The 18,083-nt window shown below is 42.5% G+C and overlaps 1 protein-coding gene across 1 annotated transcript; it reads left to right on the top strand.

Annotated features, from left to right (window-relative positions):
- Positions 1-11,600: 11,600 nt before the first annotated feature.
- On the top strand, positions 11,601-17,815 carry FBXL7 (F-box and leucine-rich repeat protein 7). The gene is made up of 2 exons (XM_009582155.1): positions 11,601-12,207; positions 17,079-17,815. Exons 1-2 carry the CDS (start codon positions 11,610-11,612, stop codon positions 17,813-17,815), a joined length of 1,335 nt encoding a protein of 444 aa, XP_009580450.1. The 5' UTR covers positions 11,601-11,609.
- Positions 17,816-18,083: the final 268 nt, after the last annotated feature.

Genomic DNA, 18,083 nt, shown 5'->3' with positions numbered 1-18,083 from the left:
TTCATCCAGCAGTACCCCCAAGTTCTTCTTGGCAGGGCAGCTCTCAATCCCTTCATCCTCCAGCCTGTATTGATACAGGGGTTGCCCTGACCCAGGTGCAGGACCCTGTACTTGGCCTTGTTGAACCTCATAAGGTTCACACGGGCCCACTTCTCGACCTTGTCCAGGTCCCTCTGGATGGCATCCCATCTCTCAGGCGTGTCAACCGCACCACTCAGCTTGCTGTCGCCTGCAAACTTGCTGACGGTGCATTCGATCCCACTGTCAGAGCTAGAAATCAGTGACGGTGTTTAATATAATTAGGTTAGGTTAACATGAAAAATAAGAGGCCGAAGGATTTAGATAATGCCAGAGTTCTTGCTTTGAATAATAACTCTTTCAGCGATTGTGTAGATATAAACATCACATTTTCTTTTTCCGCATTTTGATTTTGATTCAAGGAAATCAAAATGACATAAAAACAATCGGTGAATGATTTTGTTTATCTCATTTCAGTAAATTCAACTCACAATGAATTGAAAAAGAATAATTACAGTCAGTTAATATTTTATGCACAATGAGGCAATTATTTATCATGGCTTTCAGTAGACTGGGTAGTTATTGAAGTTGCCATAAATACAGTGTGCTGAATTCTTGATTTACTTGCATGTATGTACATCTGATACTCCTCAAATGTCGAAGTACCATATGCTACTGCGTATAAATAGCAATCTGCAATTTATACATCACAAGTCACAGACACAGCAAGCGGGACCTCAGATGGCAGGGCTGGGTTTTAGAGGATGGCTAATGCACTGCTTTTGCAGTTGTAAGTACCATCTGTTTTGCCACAGTCTGGGGCTGCTTCACACTGGTGGTCAGGAATCCACGTAACTTAGTGCACTTGGGCTTGAGCCAATTACATTTTCTAGTAGGAGAAAGCTGCCAGTGGCCATGTCTCTTTCCCAGCTTAACTCCTGATTTTCCCATAAACAAAATTTTAATCCTTGTGGTTCTGAATAAGCACTATGCGCTTGCTCGGTGCATCGTTGTATGAATATTGTGTGTGTTTGTAACAGAAGAGGGGACTGCTGACTGTCACCCCAGGGCTCTTATAACCTGAAGTGTTCATTGTGAAAAATCCTCAGTTTATGTATCTTTGTTAGAGAGGTGTTGGATAAGTTAGATTGTGCTGGTGTCCTGGGTTTCTGCTTTGGAGACCTACTTTTCTTTTCTTTCATGCCCTCCAGAGTGTTCCTCTCACCCAGGTCCCAGAGGTGATTCATTGGGGAACTGGCTTTGGCCAACTCTTTGCTGAATTTATTCCTTTGTCTGTAAGCACAGTGGTAGCATTGTGGATTTGAAAGAAATGTAAAACTGTGGATTGAGTGAAGTTTTCTACCATTCCTTTCTACCATTCTCCATCCCTGGAGACCAGCTTTGCTTTCTCAGTTTGGCCACATGTCAAAAGGGAGGAGGGATGCAACCCTAGAAATGAGGTATTTGCCTGCAAAACAAGAGAATGCTTGCCAGGATGCTAGCAGGTGCTTTTGAAGGAATCTCACTCCTGGGAAAGAAAATAAATTTTGGAAACTGAAGTGTAAATGGATCTGAGCTGATCGGGAGCAGGTGTTGCAGGTCGGCCTTCAGTTACGCTTTGCAAAATTCTGCTGATTTTCTGTAATCCGTGGCCATGCTACAGACCCAGGCAGGGCTCTTGATGGAGTCCCTCCTAGTCTGCAAAAGCATTAGTCTGGGAATAAACACTTGTGATGATTTGTAAAGCCTGGACAACTCTTACCTCAGGGTAATTCTCCTACAGGACTGAAAAGAGCTCACCTTGCTCAACCTGGAGTGAGCAATGACTTGGTAACTAACTGAGCGGTTTTTACAGAAAAGGGTTGTGTTCTCTTTTCTATTAGCAGCATTTTTTGCTGTTGTTTATTATCACTCCCTTACTGAGAACTTAGCTGGAATAGGGATACGTCATCTGCTTTGGCGTACGACTCCTCAGCTGGGACACCCCGTGGGCACTTGCAGGTATCTCACAGGACAATCCAGAAGGAGCTGGGCTGAACCAAGCTGAGTTGGGATTGGCTTTACTTTCTCATTTGGTTTTGGGTGTTTTTTTTTTTAATCTAGAGGCCTCTTCTTGTGCTCTGTACAACTCTGTCCCATAACTTGGAGGGTTGTCTCTTCCCAGATTATCAGCAAAGCTTATGTTTACAAAGCCTGAATTTATTTTAGGAAGGATATTTGGACTATTTTTTAAATTTGTAATTTGGACTAATTTTTAAATTACATTGATTTAATGATTCTTTAGCACCTAAACTTGAGTGTTAAGAAAGGAGCACAACTTTGTGGCTTTAAACCTCTTGCTACTCTTCCCTTTTCTGCTTAGCCTATTGCTTAGCATTTATTTCTCCAGTTTTGGAGGTCAAATCCTGGATCCCCTGTTAATTTGAAAGTCAGCCATTTCTGAGACTTGTGCGCTATTAAAATGCCAGTATTTGATTATGAAAAACAATGTTCTTTTACACGAATAATTCACTTTTGGTGAATATGTTGGAAACTGTCATTCTTGGGGGAATTATTTGTCTGCTGTAGAATATGCTACCAACTGGATGCAAGTCATCTTGATTACACAACAAAGGGATTATATTCTCAGCTTTCCCCAGAGGCAAGCATTCCTCTACTTTGTATATTATTTTCTGTTTAGAGCAATTCACATCTACCAGAACTACATTTCAGTGTTCTGTAGGTCCTCTTGGTTTTGATCCACATTAACAACTGGAGATTTTGAAAATGTTTCCCTCCCATAAATTTATGTTCAGCAACTTATCTTGAAGTTCTATAATAATGTAAACTGATACATCTTTTATTTCAAATTCTTCCATTTTTGAGAGGTAAAATAGTGGAACAGCTACACCTGACTGGACCAGCTGCCTGGATTTCTGTATTTTGAAGTTGGGATCCATTAGGCATTTGTTCCAGTTTTCTATATAAATTGCAAGGATACATTTCCATCAACAGAAACTTCATGTCAGCCTATCATTCAAAGACAGAGTATGATGTATTTGCCCCAGCTCAGTGTCACTTTAAGTGACTGATTCTGGCCACATATGTATAGCTTGAGAGCCAGTATTAAGCAATGTGCACTCATCTTGCCTATATTTATGTAAGGTGGGTTTTAAATGAAAAATGAAGATCAATACATTAAAAAATGGAACACAGAAGTGTAAATGTTGCCTAGTCAGGCAGGAAAGCGTTTTACCTGACAAAATTTTGACCTTGGAGTATGTCAGAGTAACTCGAAGAAAAGGCAGGGCATAGTTGTAAGCCTGTTTCACTAAACGAAGTCGTTCTCTGGAAGAATTGGGAAGGTTTTTTGTATTCACCAGGATGGAGTTCCTGGGTTAATTAAGACTTTCTAACAGCTTGTCAGATGGAAAGAGAGAGAGGCAGGCTTTTTAGTATGACTTTGAAATTAAGCAACCTTGCTATCTTTTTGGTGTCTTATTTATCTTAAACCTTTATACAGAAGTATGTAAAAGATGCTTATATATTAGCATCTTGTAAATGCTTATTTTCATTTTAACCACAATTGGTTTTCACATTTCAAAGCAATGCATTGAACAGCAAAGGACTGGATCCCCATAGGTGTGGTAAATGGGGGACAATGAAATGCAACATGTCCTGTCCATTGGTAATCCAGTCTTGAGAAACCAGCGGGGCACAGGATGCTTCTCCTCTACATGGTACGGGTTAGGTTGGGAGGTGGTAACTCAGGGTTTGGAGGAGGTGGATGGGGTGTTCTTCTCTGGCCAGTGGGTTCATCTACACTAGCATTTTTGTTCAGATCTGAAGCTCACTTTTGAAATTACTCTCCCCTTAGTCCCTGCTTACCATGCTTTAGTTACCACCACAAGGTGTATGAACCCAATTACTTTCAGGTGAAACTAAAGCAAAAAATATGTTCTGGCAGGACACTTAAAGCACCAGAGGCAACCCCTAGTGAGCATTCAGTTTTGTGGATGTAATTAGACATTGTCCGAAAGCTAACACCCACTTCCTAGGCCTGTGGATGTCAGGTTCTCAGCAGTAACAGTTTTGCTCCACAGATCTCCTCTTTCTGGGCTGCTGATGTAGACATAAACTAGCTCAGCTGGAGAAGCTCCCTGGCATACCACAAGGAGCTGGGAGACCATCTGACCTCAAGGGGTTTAAGAAGAGCTTGTACTTAAGAGTGTATGGAATTCATTTTGGGGTTAGATATTTACTGAACATGGAAAAAATGCACCATCCCATCTATCTCTATGGAATTTCCCAGCAGTGATGCACTGACAAACCCTTTTCTCAGAACTGGTGTGCTAGTATTATCAGTGGACTGAAGGCAAAGTTAAGATGCTCTGACTTCATAAATTCATAGGTTGATTACTTTTTTCTTTTTTTCCCCTCAGTCTTCATATTTTTAGCTCTGTTCAAAAATATGGGGATAAAATTAATTCTTGCCAAGTGGCAGGGGACAAAGTCAGTTGGGGGGAAATTAGTTCCAGCTTTTGACAAATACATTGTAAGGAAGAGTTATTTGCTTAATAAAACTATAACGATTACTTCACTTGCAGTGCTGTTTGACTTTAAGCATCAAGTGTGACTATGCCAGGAATGCAAGATCAGGTCTCCAAATGTATGTGGAGGAGTTTATAGACTAAAGAAAACTGGATCTCAACATCACAGGAAAGTTACACCAGTATAATCCAAGGTGTAAAATGTCACACAGAAACTACTATGAAATGGCTTCAAACTTAAGTTAACATATCCCCCTTCTATATGGTCTCGTAACAAAGTCTCTAGTCTTGTACAATAGGTACAGTTTCCTATTACATTCTATGGGACGTTTTTAAAAACTATAAAAGGTTATTTTGAGTTCTGTGGAACCGTTCCTTCCAGGAGCATGTGGATGTGATTACTTCATGAGCTGCTCATTCTCACACTGAAAAATCAAGCTTTGTCGCAGGTCTTTGCTCTCAAAAAGGGAGTTGCACGACCTACAAGATCTCACAGGATAAGAAATAAGTTTACATCTTTGCTGAAGTGTTTTTGTTCCCTTGACCTTACTCTTCTTAAGTTTTCAATCTGATTTTCTGTGTCGGTAAGAATAAATTGTCTGCTGAGAGGGAAACAGTACCTGTAACCTATCTCAGGTTTATTTAGACTTTTGCGTGTCTGTGTTGGAATCGGTGAAAGCCGGTGAAATACAGACTAAATGAAATCATCATAAGGTGGCCACTGAAGGATATAGTATATTGCATAGTTATCACTGAGTATTTGTCAATTGTGATGATGTTTCAAGAAGGACCCTTTAGGGATCTGCTCCGCTATACCCTACAGTATTCGTTATTAGGCTGCTAAATTTTTCCATCCCTCTGCAGAAGCCATCTGTTTGAATTGAATTAAGACACAAAACTACCAATATACAGAGGAATGGGCTAAAATTTATGGCACTGGACCTGCAGTATATTTGGAAAACTGAAAATGAGTACAATTTGAGAAGGTTGCTCAGTACTCAAAATGCTCTTGAAAAAAACAGAAGATTAGGAGAGAGAAAACATAGCACTCTCTAAGGAGACAGGTGTGGGGAAGATTAATAGATTATATAAACATGGATGAAGAAAATAAATGGCCAGGCAGCTGTATGGCACATGGGAATCTGGCCAATACGTTGAACCATGTACTGAATGCATCATCCTGCTGAGACTGTTGAAGTCTGGGAGGTTGACAACGTGGTTTCCATGAAATATAGGTGGGAAGGAGTCCACTTCAGGCGTTGCTGGTGAGGTATGGTAGTGTGAGGTGCTCAGTTTGGAGCGCTGTGCTTTAGGAGAAATACATGCAAATTGGACAAAATCGGAATATTAGTGATGTGACTAGGAAGAAAGGGCTGAAGTTTGAGCAAATGGACGTGAGAAATCCTTGCAGGAAGAGTGGAGACCTCTCGTTCTTCGCAATCACTAGGAGAGGGGCAAGAAACAGCTTCTTGTATGAGTTGGGTAAGAGGAAAAACTTAGAAACTTGATACGGTGACAACACTGGAACAGGCACTTCAGTGAGCTGTCCCTGGAAATTAAGAACAGGGCAGACATGCACATCGGAGATGGTTTAAGTGTACTTGGAGAGAGATGAGATAGCTCGTCCAACTCTGTTTCTCATTCTGTACGTTCTTGATTGTAAAAGGTTGGAAAATCATATAGGTATCTCCTCCGAGCAACCCTTTCCCTCTGGCATACTTGACCATTGCAGCCCTGCGCAAGTTTGCACGGTGAGTTTTGTTCCAGCTGCCTCTTTGCTATCACAGGCTCTCCGATTCCTCCCAGCTTCCTGGAGCTGGGAGGAACCGAGGTCAGTAGGGTAACTTAGCCTGAGAGAAATGCCTGAGGATGTTTGCGACGTGCAAGATGCTCTTTTGTAGGTATCACTTTTTCTGGGACTTTGTCCGTGCCCAGGGCCTTAGAAAGCAAATGGCCCTGTTGTAGCCTGCTGTCCTAGCTAACTCCTTTTCCTAATCTCCTCTAAGGGCACACAGCCATATTTGACATCCGCCTGTCAAATTCACAAGTCTCTCTTTGAATCAGCCCACGATGTTGCCCCTGTAGAAGCCTGTCAGCTGCTTCTATTCCCCTTTGCACCGTAGACCATAGCTGCTACAACCATTAATGTCCCAATTTCCCCAGTGTCTGTAAAAGGAGTACTTCCTTGGCATGCATGAAGTTGATGGTATCATGGTAAAAATGTGAAGTCTATACCCACATTGCACTTAGTAAAATATGTAATACCTATGCAACACTGTTATTGAAGAGATGCTAAGTAAGTGATGTTTCTGTACTATGTCTAAGTGCTTCTTGCGCACATTATTTTGCATCTAACATTTTGACAAAAATGCCAATTGCTTTTTATTTTTCTCAGCTATACTGACTTTCCAAAGCCTGAACATAGTTTGGTTTAATTCTTGCCTTAGTTTTGCTAAAAACCTCAGTGGTGACAACAGATCAACACAAACGATCCTTTTTTGTTGTCAGTTAAGATTCTGAAGTTTGATTGATATTTAGCTAAATTTTCATTTTAATTTTGTTAACTTGAGGAGCTTGGTATAAGATTCACTTTAAAAAAGGCACACCCACAATACTGTAGTGGAAGGTGCGGTTGAATGGAGTCACGTTTTAAGCATGGAAAATGGTTCAATCTTAAAAAGCCCATGCTGGGGTCCGGACATCAAGTGTCCCGTGTTAGTGTGCATCGCTGGACTAACAAAAACACAACATTGTTTTCTCTCTCTGGTTCTGCATATTGTTGTCAATGCCAGAAGGAACAGAGACTAGATCTTGATTCAAATCATACATATTTAAAGGCTCTTTTTCCCAGATGTATGTATTAATTGGGAAACAAACTGGGGGGAAAAAAATCCTTTGAAATAAACCAGATTCCTAATGGAATAAGAAAACTCCCTCCAGTGCATTTTCTCCCTCTGTGTCAGCTTTTATAGTTCTGTTTCTGGCACGCATCTTTTGAGATTTCTTTAAAGATTGTTAAGAAATTTTCTCTTACATCAACAAACAATTTTCAGGGCCCAAGAAAAGCTTTAATAAAAAGCATCTTGCACAGAAGATTGGTAATCAGGGAGGGAAAGGGGCAAAAGGGGCAAAAATAGGGAGGGAAGCACAGTGCTGCTTTGTAATTTGTTTTTTACTTTCTAAGGTTACCAAAATGTAAAGCTGCATTTCAGGCTTGTAAACAATTGGGGTTTTTGGGAAAAGAAATGCTTGTATAGGCCATGTGTGTGTATATTGATGTATATTGAGAACTGCAGTCAGTAACTTCATTTGCACTTGCAGGGTTGTGTTTATTAATGTCACACTGTCATTAAGTTGCCCTGTCTCAGACCGGCTCAGCCTGTTCGCTAGCACTCAGTAAATGGTGAAGAACAAAATTTGAAGGAAACCCTTAGAGGTTCAGACAGTGCTATAGGAAGGCCCTCCCAACAATACCTGAGAAGCCTGGAAAATGTACAGTGGACCAAGTGTTTTGCTGAAGCTTTAAATGCTAGCAAAAATCTTTCCAAGTTTTTACTGGCAAAAAGCTCCGGGACTCACCTGCTATTTTTTTCTTTTCCCCTTAGGGGTGTACAACGAACAGTAAGTGGGAATACCTCCGTACAGAGCTCAGCTGAGCTACCAGCAAAATTCCTGTCTGAGAGCATATTGCATTACGGGCTCCGCAGACCAGTAATGCTCTCTCAACTCTCTTGTTTAAACATAACAACAACACTACAGTCTTTTTCCAAAATACTTTGGGGTGGGGAGGCAGGGTGCCTGCGTATGCGTGTGTATGTGTCTGTCTAGAAGTCCATGCCCTGACGGTGGAGGGAGCAAATTTCACATGACGCACCTTCAGGGTTGAAGGTAAAGGAAATACAGGATGCACATCTGGAACTGCTATACTAATGAGAGAATTAAGAGAGCACAAAGCAAGCACGGAGCATACCCATAAAACAGAGGTCAAACCTTTTTTAGCTCTAGGTCTAAGTTAAAACCCACATTTTGGTAATTCATTACACACCCAGAATGTCTAAGGTATTGATTATTCACAGAGTGCCCAGGAGTGATGAAGGAATGCCACTTTTGATCCAAAAAGAGTGGAGATAGCCATATTAGCTTGGTGCTTTGATCACCAGGGGAGGGGGGGAGAATCATGGAGTGTTAAATGCTTTTTTATACTTAAGTAGGAACGGAGAATAGGGAAGAATGTAACCTTGCAGAGATTTTTAGGTGTTTTCAACAATAACTGACTAAAAATATTTGTTTTCAAAATATGGTGGGAGACTGTCTTACAGGAAGTAATCACTCCAGCAGTACTAAAAATTGTTTATAGCAGATGTTAAAAAATGAAACTTTTTGCTTTTGATTTTGGTTCCACCTATTTTGCAGTGTAGAAACAAGTGTTTGTTCTGTGGTTTTTATTTGTATTTGTATCATTTTGTTTTCCCTTTTTGTGCTGGTTTGTGTAAAAAACAAGCAAACAACCAAGCAAACAAAAAGCCTAAAGCAAATGAAAAGGCAAAAGGAAAGGAAAGGAATTCACAATGCCAAATACATGTAGTAGTGGAAGATAGATCCAGCAGTTGAAAAAACTTGTATTCTTTTATATTAGAAGGATCCTTGTCTGAAAATCTCAAGAAAAGAGCAAAAAGGAAAGGCTCCAAGTCTGCCACATCTTCTGCACATGTTTAACTTCAGGCACTGTCGTTGGTTTTGGTGGTAATGTGAGGGAGGTCAAACATATGGTAAGTCCTTGCAAAAATTAATCTAGGGGACTGTTGCCTAAGTGGTCTATGGAGTCAATGCTTGTCTGCAGGAGCCTGGCTGCTGCTGGTGTTTTGGTTTTTTTCTCTCCAGCTGTAAATCTCATTTTTAAAGTACCAGAGTATACCAGACGCTTTCCAAATAACACTCCTCGATGCAATTATTTGCAATAGCTGCCAGGAGGGTATTAGGAGGTCTCAAAGGGGAGCAGAGTGTCTGCAAAACCCACTCTGCATTAAGATATGGTTCTTGCTCAAAAATACACAAATCCCTGGGTTAGGTCCACATAGCCATAGCATAGACTCAGAAGCCTTGAAGAAAATATTTTTCCTGTCACTTGCTGAAATACTGAGTTTCTATCTAAGTAAAACAAGATACAGAAGAGGAAGAGGGAAGGAGCTGGGTAGTGTAGGTTTTTCCTTCACAGTGTGAGATGATGATTTTGATCCCTCTGCAACTGAACTAGGTGATCTTGGGCAAGCTGCTGGACTTTGTGTCTTGGGTTCTTCAGCTAAATAGCTGTGCCTCTCTCCCTTGCAGACATGCTGTGAAAATGCAGGCCTGTGGTTGCTGCTGTTGTAGCTAGTGAGATCAGAGCATGCCTGTGCTGGGCTAAGTAAAAGCTTGATGGGGAAATTCATGTGTAATACACTGATCAAATTCATTTAAAATGTACTTAATTTAAAAACTCTGCCTAAACCCAGATTTGGGCAGGTTTGTTGAATGCATTTCTGGCTCTACCCTGCTTAGTCCTTATCTATGCTGTTACAGTCACAGAACTGTAGGGTCGGTGTTACTTAAGGAGATGGCTTTGCACGCTTCCCTGAAATGTCTGAACACTGAAGTGATAGCAGAAGATGTGACGTGGAGGAAAGCTTGGTGCTCTAAAACCACAGTTCTTACCCCATTCATGATATTTGTTATTCTACTGGGCACTAAATTGTGGTTCCTGTATTCATCTCTGGATAGTGCTTTCCTTCATAAAGAATTTCTGTTGAGATCAGTACTGAGAGGTCGGAGATGGAAGGAGTGTGCTCAGCAGCAGCATTCATCTCTCATACACTGGTTGCATCTTCTGTAGCTTACTGCTGAAATATCTCAGGGTCTCTAAATGTATTGCCCATGGCATTTGCTTGACTATCAAAATTATATCCTAGTTGTCTTCCAGTCTTTTACTTGCTTTGCATGGAGAGCTGGAAGCAAGAGTGGAAATGACTTATAGGCAGCAAAGTCAACACAGAGGGAAAACAGTTGAAATAATCTCACAGCAAAGGCAACCTTTCTTAGTAGTAGAGGCCCTTTATTTTTGTGCCTGCCTTTTGCCAGTAAAGTGAAATAAAGAAGGTAAAAAAGTAGCAAATTGTTTTATGTGGGAGTTTTTGGGTTGACTGCTTCAAGTGTGACAACTAGCCTGACCAAAAAGAGCATGTAAATGTTGTGCAACGGCTCTGTAAGAAGTTGCCAGGCATGCTGTTTCTTCGCCACTTACTTTTCTGAGCTTGTTTTTTCAAATCCGACTGAAGTTCACTTTAGTCCCTTGGAAAGGAGTGCTTTCTGCGTGCACATGAAGAGGCACAGCCAACCCCTCTTCAAGAACTAGTCACTGGGCTCTTGGTTGGACTGCTGAGTCCCATCTTGCATGAATGAAAACTGAACTTTAATGACACAATGAAAATAAGTGTACGGAGTTGTGCTTTTCCCATCTGCCCAGGTCTGGTGAAGGAAGTAGCATTTGCCTTGTGCGCTCTTCTTTGGCCTCCCACTGAACGGCTGAAGGAGCTGAGAGGCGAAGGACCACAGTATTCCTCCCCTGAAAGCTCACACTTTGCCTAGGTAGTGCCAAGGTTATGGGCAGTTATTCTCTGTCAAAAAAGCCTGCGACTCACATGGACTCATTTTTTGCAGTGTTTAGATGAGAGTATAAAGAATTGAAATCCCTGGACTTCCACTGCTGACTCCTCTTCGTTACAGGGCTTAGATCTGCAGCCCCTCCTTTGCTAGCATGCTTCGGCAGCACAGCTAGGGGTGTGTCTCTGTCACGTACCCAACACTAAGGTGAACAGTGTTTTCAGAGTATACCCTAAGATAGATTTTGAAATATGTGCTTCCTCACTCTCACTGGTAAAAATGACTGCTTTACCCCCAACAAACCCCAAAGCCCATCATGCTCCATTAACAAACGGGCTAGTGGGACGCTGCGCTGCACAGAGAGCTCTGCGTCCACCCACCGCTTACTGAAATCGTGTGTTTTGTCTTCCAGACTCCGACCTGAGCATGCGGACGCTCAGCACACCCAGTCCAGCATTAATATTTCCACCGAATTCACCTGGTTTCCAGAATGGCAGAGGGTCGTCGACGTCTTCATCCTCAGTCACTGGGGAAACTGTTGCCATGGTCCACTCGCCGCCTCCAACTCGTCTCACTCATCCTCTCATCCGGCTGGCGTCCAAGCACCAGAAAGAACAGGCCAACATAGACCGGCTGCCCGACCACTCCATGGTCCAGATATTCTCCTTCCTGCCCACCAACCAGCTGTGCCGCTGTGCCCGTGTGTGCCGCCGCTGGTATAACCTTGCCTGGGACCCCCGACTTTGGAGGACTATTCGCCTGACCGGCGAGACAATCAATGTAGACAGGGCTCTTAAAGTGCTGACCCGGAGGCTTTGTCAGGATACACCCAACGTATGTCTCATGTTGGAGACGGTAATTGTTAGTGGCTGCAGGCGGCTCACAGACAGAGGACTGTACACCATTGCCCAGTGCTGTCCAGAACTGAGGAGGCTGGAGGTCTCTGGCTGTTACAACATCTCCAATGAGGCGGTCTTTGATGTCGTGTCACTGTGCCCGAACCTGGAACACCTGGATGTGTCAGGTAACAGGAAATATTTCAATACGGCTGCCTCTGATTCTAAAAGCCTCATGCTTGTCAAACCCCTGGCCCCACAACTGCACACTTTCCTTTTCTGTGTTGTCTTTCGAAGTAGGAGTGCCAGTCTCCTAACACAGTACTGGTGAGACAGGCACTGCTAGAATTTCAATGCCCCAAATGCCAGCAGCACCTCTTGAATGGCTGGGCCTCCTCCAATGGAGACGAGCTAGCAGAGACGGCCCGTTCAAATAGCACAAGTACTTTTTATAGATTTTTGCACAAAGCACCCTTGCAAGGGCCCATGTTGCAGTCAGTGCTACATCATATGGTGAAGGCTAGTTACTTCAGCAAAATTTGTTTTATCTTTTTCATATATATATATATAATTTATATATATAATTATATATCTGTAATCTTATAAGTGACTTGAGGAGGAGCTCAGAATCAGTGCTAGGCTTTTGTCTGGGTATAAATATCAATTTTCATTCCTAGCTAAACTTCAAGGTCCCCTTGTTTCTATTGCTATTTTAACAAGACTTAGCTAGCTTGGACTCTTTTTTTTTTTTTAAGTAGTGTATATATTTGCTTAGTGGCTTTCTGCTTTTCCTTTCACTCAGTTACAACGTGTCACTGCAGCTGTTTAGATCAGCAGAAATGACAATTTTAGACAATTCTCCTCAGACCTGCTCTGGGGAAACAAGATGTTTTTTCCCAAGGTCAGCCACGCAGAATTTATTTCCTCTCTGCAAATAGGTTGGCACTTAATGGGAAGGATGTAGCCAAGCAGAGCACTGAAGTAAATTTGATGTTCAATACTTATTTTGTGATCTCACTTTTTATCAGTCTAATGTTGTTATTAATCAACTGGACCAGATTTGCCATTGCAGAGGTACTAATGGCAACAAGCAGGACAAAGTGGGGATAGGAAGCAATGCTATTGAGTCACTGGTACCCAGATAAACTGGTTTTTTCCAAGGCTGCCTATCTGATGTACACTGACTTGCTTTCTTTTTTTCTGCCTTTTTTTTTTTTAACTGATTTATCCAACTCTTTCACCTAATATTCCTAGGATGGCAGAATGTCACGGAAAGTATCAAAACAAATAGCAACAAATCAGATATTGACTTTTTGTGATTGCTCTCTGAAACTGCCAGGTGATAAGGAATCTCTGTGGGACTCCACGGGAGTCTGTCCCATGGAGTCTATTCGCAGTGACCTTGCATATGAATTACTTATTGTTGGTACATACTGACATAAGTTCTGGATTGCTAACCACACATTCAGGTTGAAGCATCTCCAACTCCAGGAGAAAATGTATGTGCCTGTGTGATTCAGACCTAGAGCTACATATCACTTTGAAGGCTGGCTGTATCCCTGGCATATTTACGCTTTTCTTACTACATCCTCTAGGGTGGTATGGAGAGTTGAGTGGCTCAAGTAACCTGGGCCTGGAGAGACAGGACAAGTAGAATTGCTGAGCTAAGGGTGAACTGCCTTGGCACACCAGTCTGTTAGCTGACACCCTGAGTGCACCTGAGGGCTTGTAGGTGGCTGAAGATGCTCTGGTCCACAGCTCCTACTGATAGATATGCTATAGACTGAAGGTGACTTTTTCAAAAGCAGGGAAAATGAAAAGATGATACCAGGTCTTGAAATAGGTTCTTTTGGGGTCTGTTTTCATTTGTGGTTTTCCCAAGCCTGTTACTTTCAGACCTAGAAGATGATGTCTGTTCCTAAGAGCTCATTAGTTGGGTTCAAAGGATGTAGAGGGTGAGTAAAATACTCATCTTCCTTGAATTTTGTCTCATCTGTGGGACACAAAAGTAATTTTAATCTCACATTTTTCTAAGTTGTCCTTTCTTTTTGGAGCAGGTGAGGGAAAAATCCTGGTTTTGAACATGCTCTCAGAAGTCAGGGTGTTTGGGTTCAGACGTGGCTTTTGCTGCATGTGCCTGCATATGAATTGAGGATAATTGATCTCCGGGGTCTTGTTTGGAGTCCACTTTTTTCATTCTGATGCGGGTAATTCTGGAGGATGTTTTGGAAGCAGGATTCCATTTTCTCCTCCTTCTGCCTGTAGTTAGGAGGACAAGGCTTGCACCTACACGCTCAAGTAATTCTCAGGACTGAAGTGGTTCACTGGTTTGGTTTCATACTGAGCAAGAGAAGTTGGGTACATGTGCTGGGGGATAACACTATACTTTTAGCTAGTTAATTAAAACCCAGTTCACAGTTGTACATCTAGTTGAATCCCTTTCCCCCTTGGGATGGTTACTTGGCAGCAATAACGTACCAAAATCTTTAATGTCAAAACCAGATGTTCATATTAACTTTAAGAGTTTTCCACAATGTAAGTTCTGTCACTCTCAGCATCCACTTTGTGGGCAGGTCTGAGATATCTCTGGAAGTTGGTTGAGCTTGACTGCAAGTTATTATCTAACACGCTAGCCAACATTTTTTTCAATCTGTTTGGAAGTTTTTCTTCCCTTTTAAAAATCAGTTATACTTACTTTATGGAAAACCCTGTTACAAGAGCTTTGTTTTTACATTTTTTATTATTTAGGACAGAAAAATTGTTGCAGACCCAGGAACCTGTCATTTTGCTTAAAAATCAGGCAGTTCTATATCTACATGGACTCTTTTTCTGGTGAAACCATTTTGAATATCCTTCTCATGAAATATTTTACAGTGTAGCCAAAGTAACTAGACAAGGTGATGCTGAGCTTGTCAAAACAGTGATCACACACTGATGTATGTGACTCCAACCCTGCTGTGAGACTTCTGACCCATTCACTTTCTAATTGCGGTCATTAAAGCGTTCCCCCTTCTTGGATCCTCAGACAGAATGTTCTCCTCGGCCTCGTGGACCCTTCATTCTCTCTTAGCCAGATTTTAAAATTGAATTCTGCTCAGCATGTAAAATATGCAGACTGACTTCTTAATCCAGCAACCTCCTCAGGCAAACGCAATAGCCCAGCAATAGACAGCTACGTCGGGTCCAGCAGAACTCTGCCTAGGTGCCACCTTCTTCTGTGGAATCCGAGCTCAAGGATGGGGACTCCTGTGGTGCATTTGTATCACCTACTCCAAAGAACATATTAGAGGTGAAATTTTTACACCATTAGTATTGTACTGCTTCCTTTTAGAAAAATCACTTTGCTTTATTGAGTGTGTATGTAGCACTTATTTGAAGGCAAACGTATTTCCAAAGATCGCACCATAAGATAGACAGATCTGCAACAGAGTTTGAAGAGGAAATAGCAGCATTCAGTTTTAAGAAGATGTTGTTCGTTGAATAAAGTGTTTTGCTTCAATGTCGCAGAGCTTCTGCATGACCTGTGGACAATTTGCCTGTTTCACTGTGTGAGGCCTAAGGTAAAATTTGCATCTATTCAAATAAATTTGAAGCCTAAATTAAAAATCCAGCTACAAATTCAAATGATGAATGTAGAAATCTAATTGCAGTTGGCAAACTGTTTCAAGTCCATATCCCATGCTTCTTACAGCATTTGTGTGAGCCCACTGGATTATCGCAAGGGTTTTTTTTTTCCTTTTTGTTTTTAAGAACTGAAGCATATTCATACCTTCCACTAAGCCTCTGAATGAGAACCTGTTGTATCAAGTGGTATGGGTTTGGGTCATTCAAGTTTTTAAGGTGGTCTCCATACATTGGCATGCTCTTTACTTCCAGACTACAGGATTTGTGCAGCATTTCTGATACGTGGAGTCTAAGGTCGTCATCCTAACTTTTCTGGCTTTTCATGGGTAACTTCATCCCCATTGGTCAATGCTTCAGCAATACAGAAAAGCTCTTTGTATCCCTACCTGAGGGCACGTCTCTAGGCATAAGCTGCAGAATTTGTCTGAGTAGGCATTTACGGCTAAATCTGTTGGGCCTTGATCACTATCAGGTAGACCCTCCCTTCTTCCTTGCAGCTGTTTCTAGCTATGCTAATGCAATGTGCCCAGCTGAACTTGGCACAGATAAGAATTTCCCTTCAGGAGCCCGAGACTGCCAGTCTGCAGTGCAACAGAAACATCACTTTCCAAAAAAAGCTTTCGTTCACAACCATGCACAGAGTGGAGGTTAAAAATGGGAGAAGTCCGTGAGCACCTAGCTCTTTATCTTTCCTTGCAAGGTCTGGTGTTTCTCCTCTAGTCTAGTTACCTTCATTCATGGCCGGACTTTCTCACTTGAAACAGTCCTTTTCTGCATCTGTCCATGTCCTCCCATGCCCTTACCAGTCTGTTCACTCCTGCTGACTCTCCCCACTCTCCTTAGGTTACCCGAACCTCCACCCTTCTGCAAGCACATAGTCTTGCCATAGTTTTGCATCCTTCCCACATTGCAGGCTTGGGGCTGGATTCACATCTGTTCTCCAAATGCTTTTTGGTGAGTGGGTGGGGTTTGTCTTTTTTATAATGGGGTTGGATGGTGAAAGAGCCTCTGATGTTGGTTTACAAACTCAGCCAGTCAGCAATGAGACTGCCTCTGATCAAAAAGCTGTGTTGGTTGTCATGTAGTACCATTTTGTCAAATTGTCACTGGGTTTATATTGCAGTAACAGATCATAGACTGTCCCTAGATAAACCTAGGACCATCATTTTACATTTGGGATATGGACAAAATTGGTCTGTCACTTTGCTGGTGCTCAAAATCCCGAAGCAACCTCACTGACTCCAGTGGAGTTTATAATTTCCTCTGGTGTAGGGACACATCACAGCAAATCCAGACTAGTCAGTCAGGATGATTCTGCTCTTGCAACATGAAGATATCTTCACATCCAACACGCAATTTCATGCTTACCTTTCCGGTCTTGCTGTGTGATTTGTTTTTTATGGCTTGCTTAAATTCGCTGTGTTTTTCCACTTAGGCTGCTCCAAAGTAACATGCATCAGTTTGACTCGCGAAGCCTCCATCAAGCTGTCTCCCTTACACGGGAAACAAATCTCCATTCGTTACTTGGACATGACAGACTGCTTCGTCCTGGAGGACGAAGGACTGCACACCATTGCCGCTCACTGCACTCAACTGACCCACCTGTACCTGCGCCGCTGTGTCCGCATCACCGACGAGGGTCTCCGCTACCTGATGATTTACTGCACGTCTATTAAGGAACTGAGCGTGAGTGACTGTCGCTTTGTCAGTGACTTCGGCATGCGGGAGATTGCCAAGCTGGAGTCGCGCCTCCGATACCTTAGCATCGCTCACTGCGGCCGGATCACAGATGTGGGCATCCGTTACATAGCCAAATACTGCAGCAAACTGCGCTACCTCAACGCGCGGGGCTGCGAGGGCATCACGGACCACGGTGTGGAGTACCTCGCCAAAAATTGCACAAAACTCAAATCGCTAGATATTGGCAAGTGCCCTCTGGTCTCAGACACCGGCCTAGAGTTTCTAGCCCTCAACTGCTTCAACCTGAAGCGCCTGAGCCTGAAATCATGTGAGAGCATTACTGGGCAGGGCCTGCAGATTGTAGCTGCCAACTGTTTTGACCTGCAGATGTTGAATGTGCAGGACTGCGATGTCTCTGTGGATGCTCTGCGATTTGTTAAACGACATTGCAAGCGCTGTATTATAGAGCACACCAACCCTGCCTTCTTCTGAAAGGACACCCCACGCCTGTCGTTACAATGCAGTATTGAAAACACTGATGTATAAACACACGCTCCCATATGCAGTAATGCTGTCTTTTCTGTAGCTCACGGGAGTCAGCTTTTCTTGTATGTTGTGGGTGAGGGGGGTTTCTGGAGGACTATTCTGTTTGCTTTTTGTATGATCACTTTTTAAGGTGTGGTGGGTCTCCGTGGAGAGGCTGCCTTAATGAAAAAGCAATGAGTGCTCAGCATCCCCAGTGGGGTGCCCGTTCCATAAC

The sequence above is a fragment of the Fulmarus glacialis genome, unplaced genomic scaffold, assembly GCF_000690835.1.
Source record: "Fulmarus glacialis isolate BGI_N327 unplaced genomic scaffold, ASM69083v1 scaffold31287, whole genome shotgun sequence".
NCBI lineage: Eukaryota > Metazoa > Chordata > Aves > Procellariiformes > Procellariidae > Fulmarus > Fulmarus glacialis.
Note: the sequence above shows the minus strand (reverse complement) of the source record. Positions and strands in the feature narration are given on the sequence as shown.

Bases quoted from the DNA above. Each gene is read 5' to 3' on its own strand.
- FBXL7 (XM_009582155.1), top strand. From the start codon at position 11,610: ATGCGGACGCTCAGCACACCCAGTCCAGCATTAATATTTCCACCGAAT. The intron at 12,208-17,078 runs GTAACAGGAAAT...TTTTCCACTTAG, and splicing joins GGAACACCTGGATGTGTCAG to GCTGCTCCAAAGTAACATGC.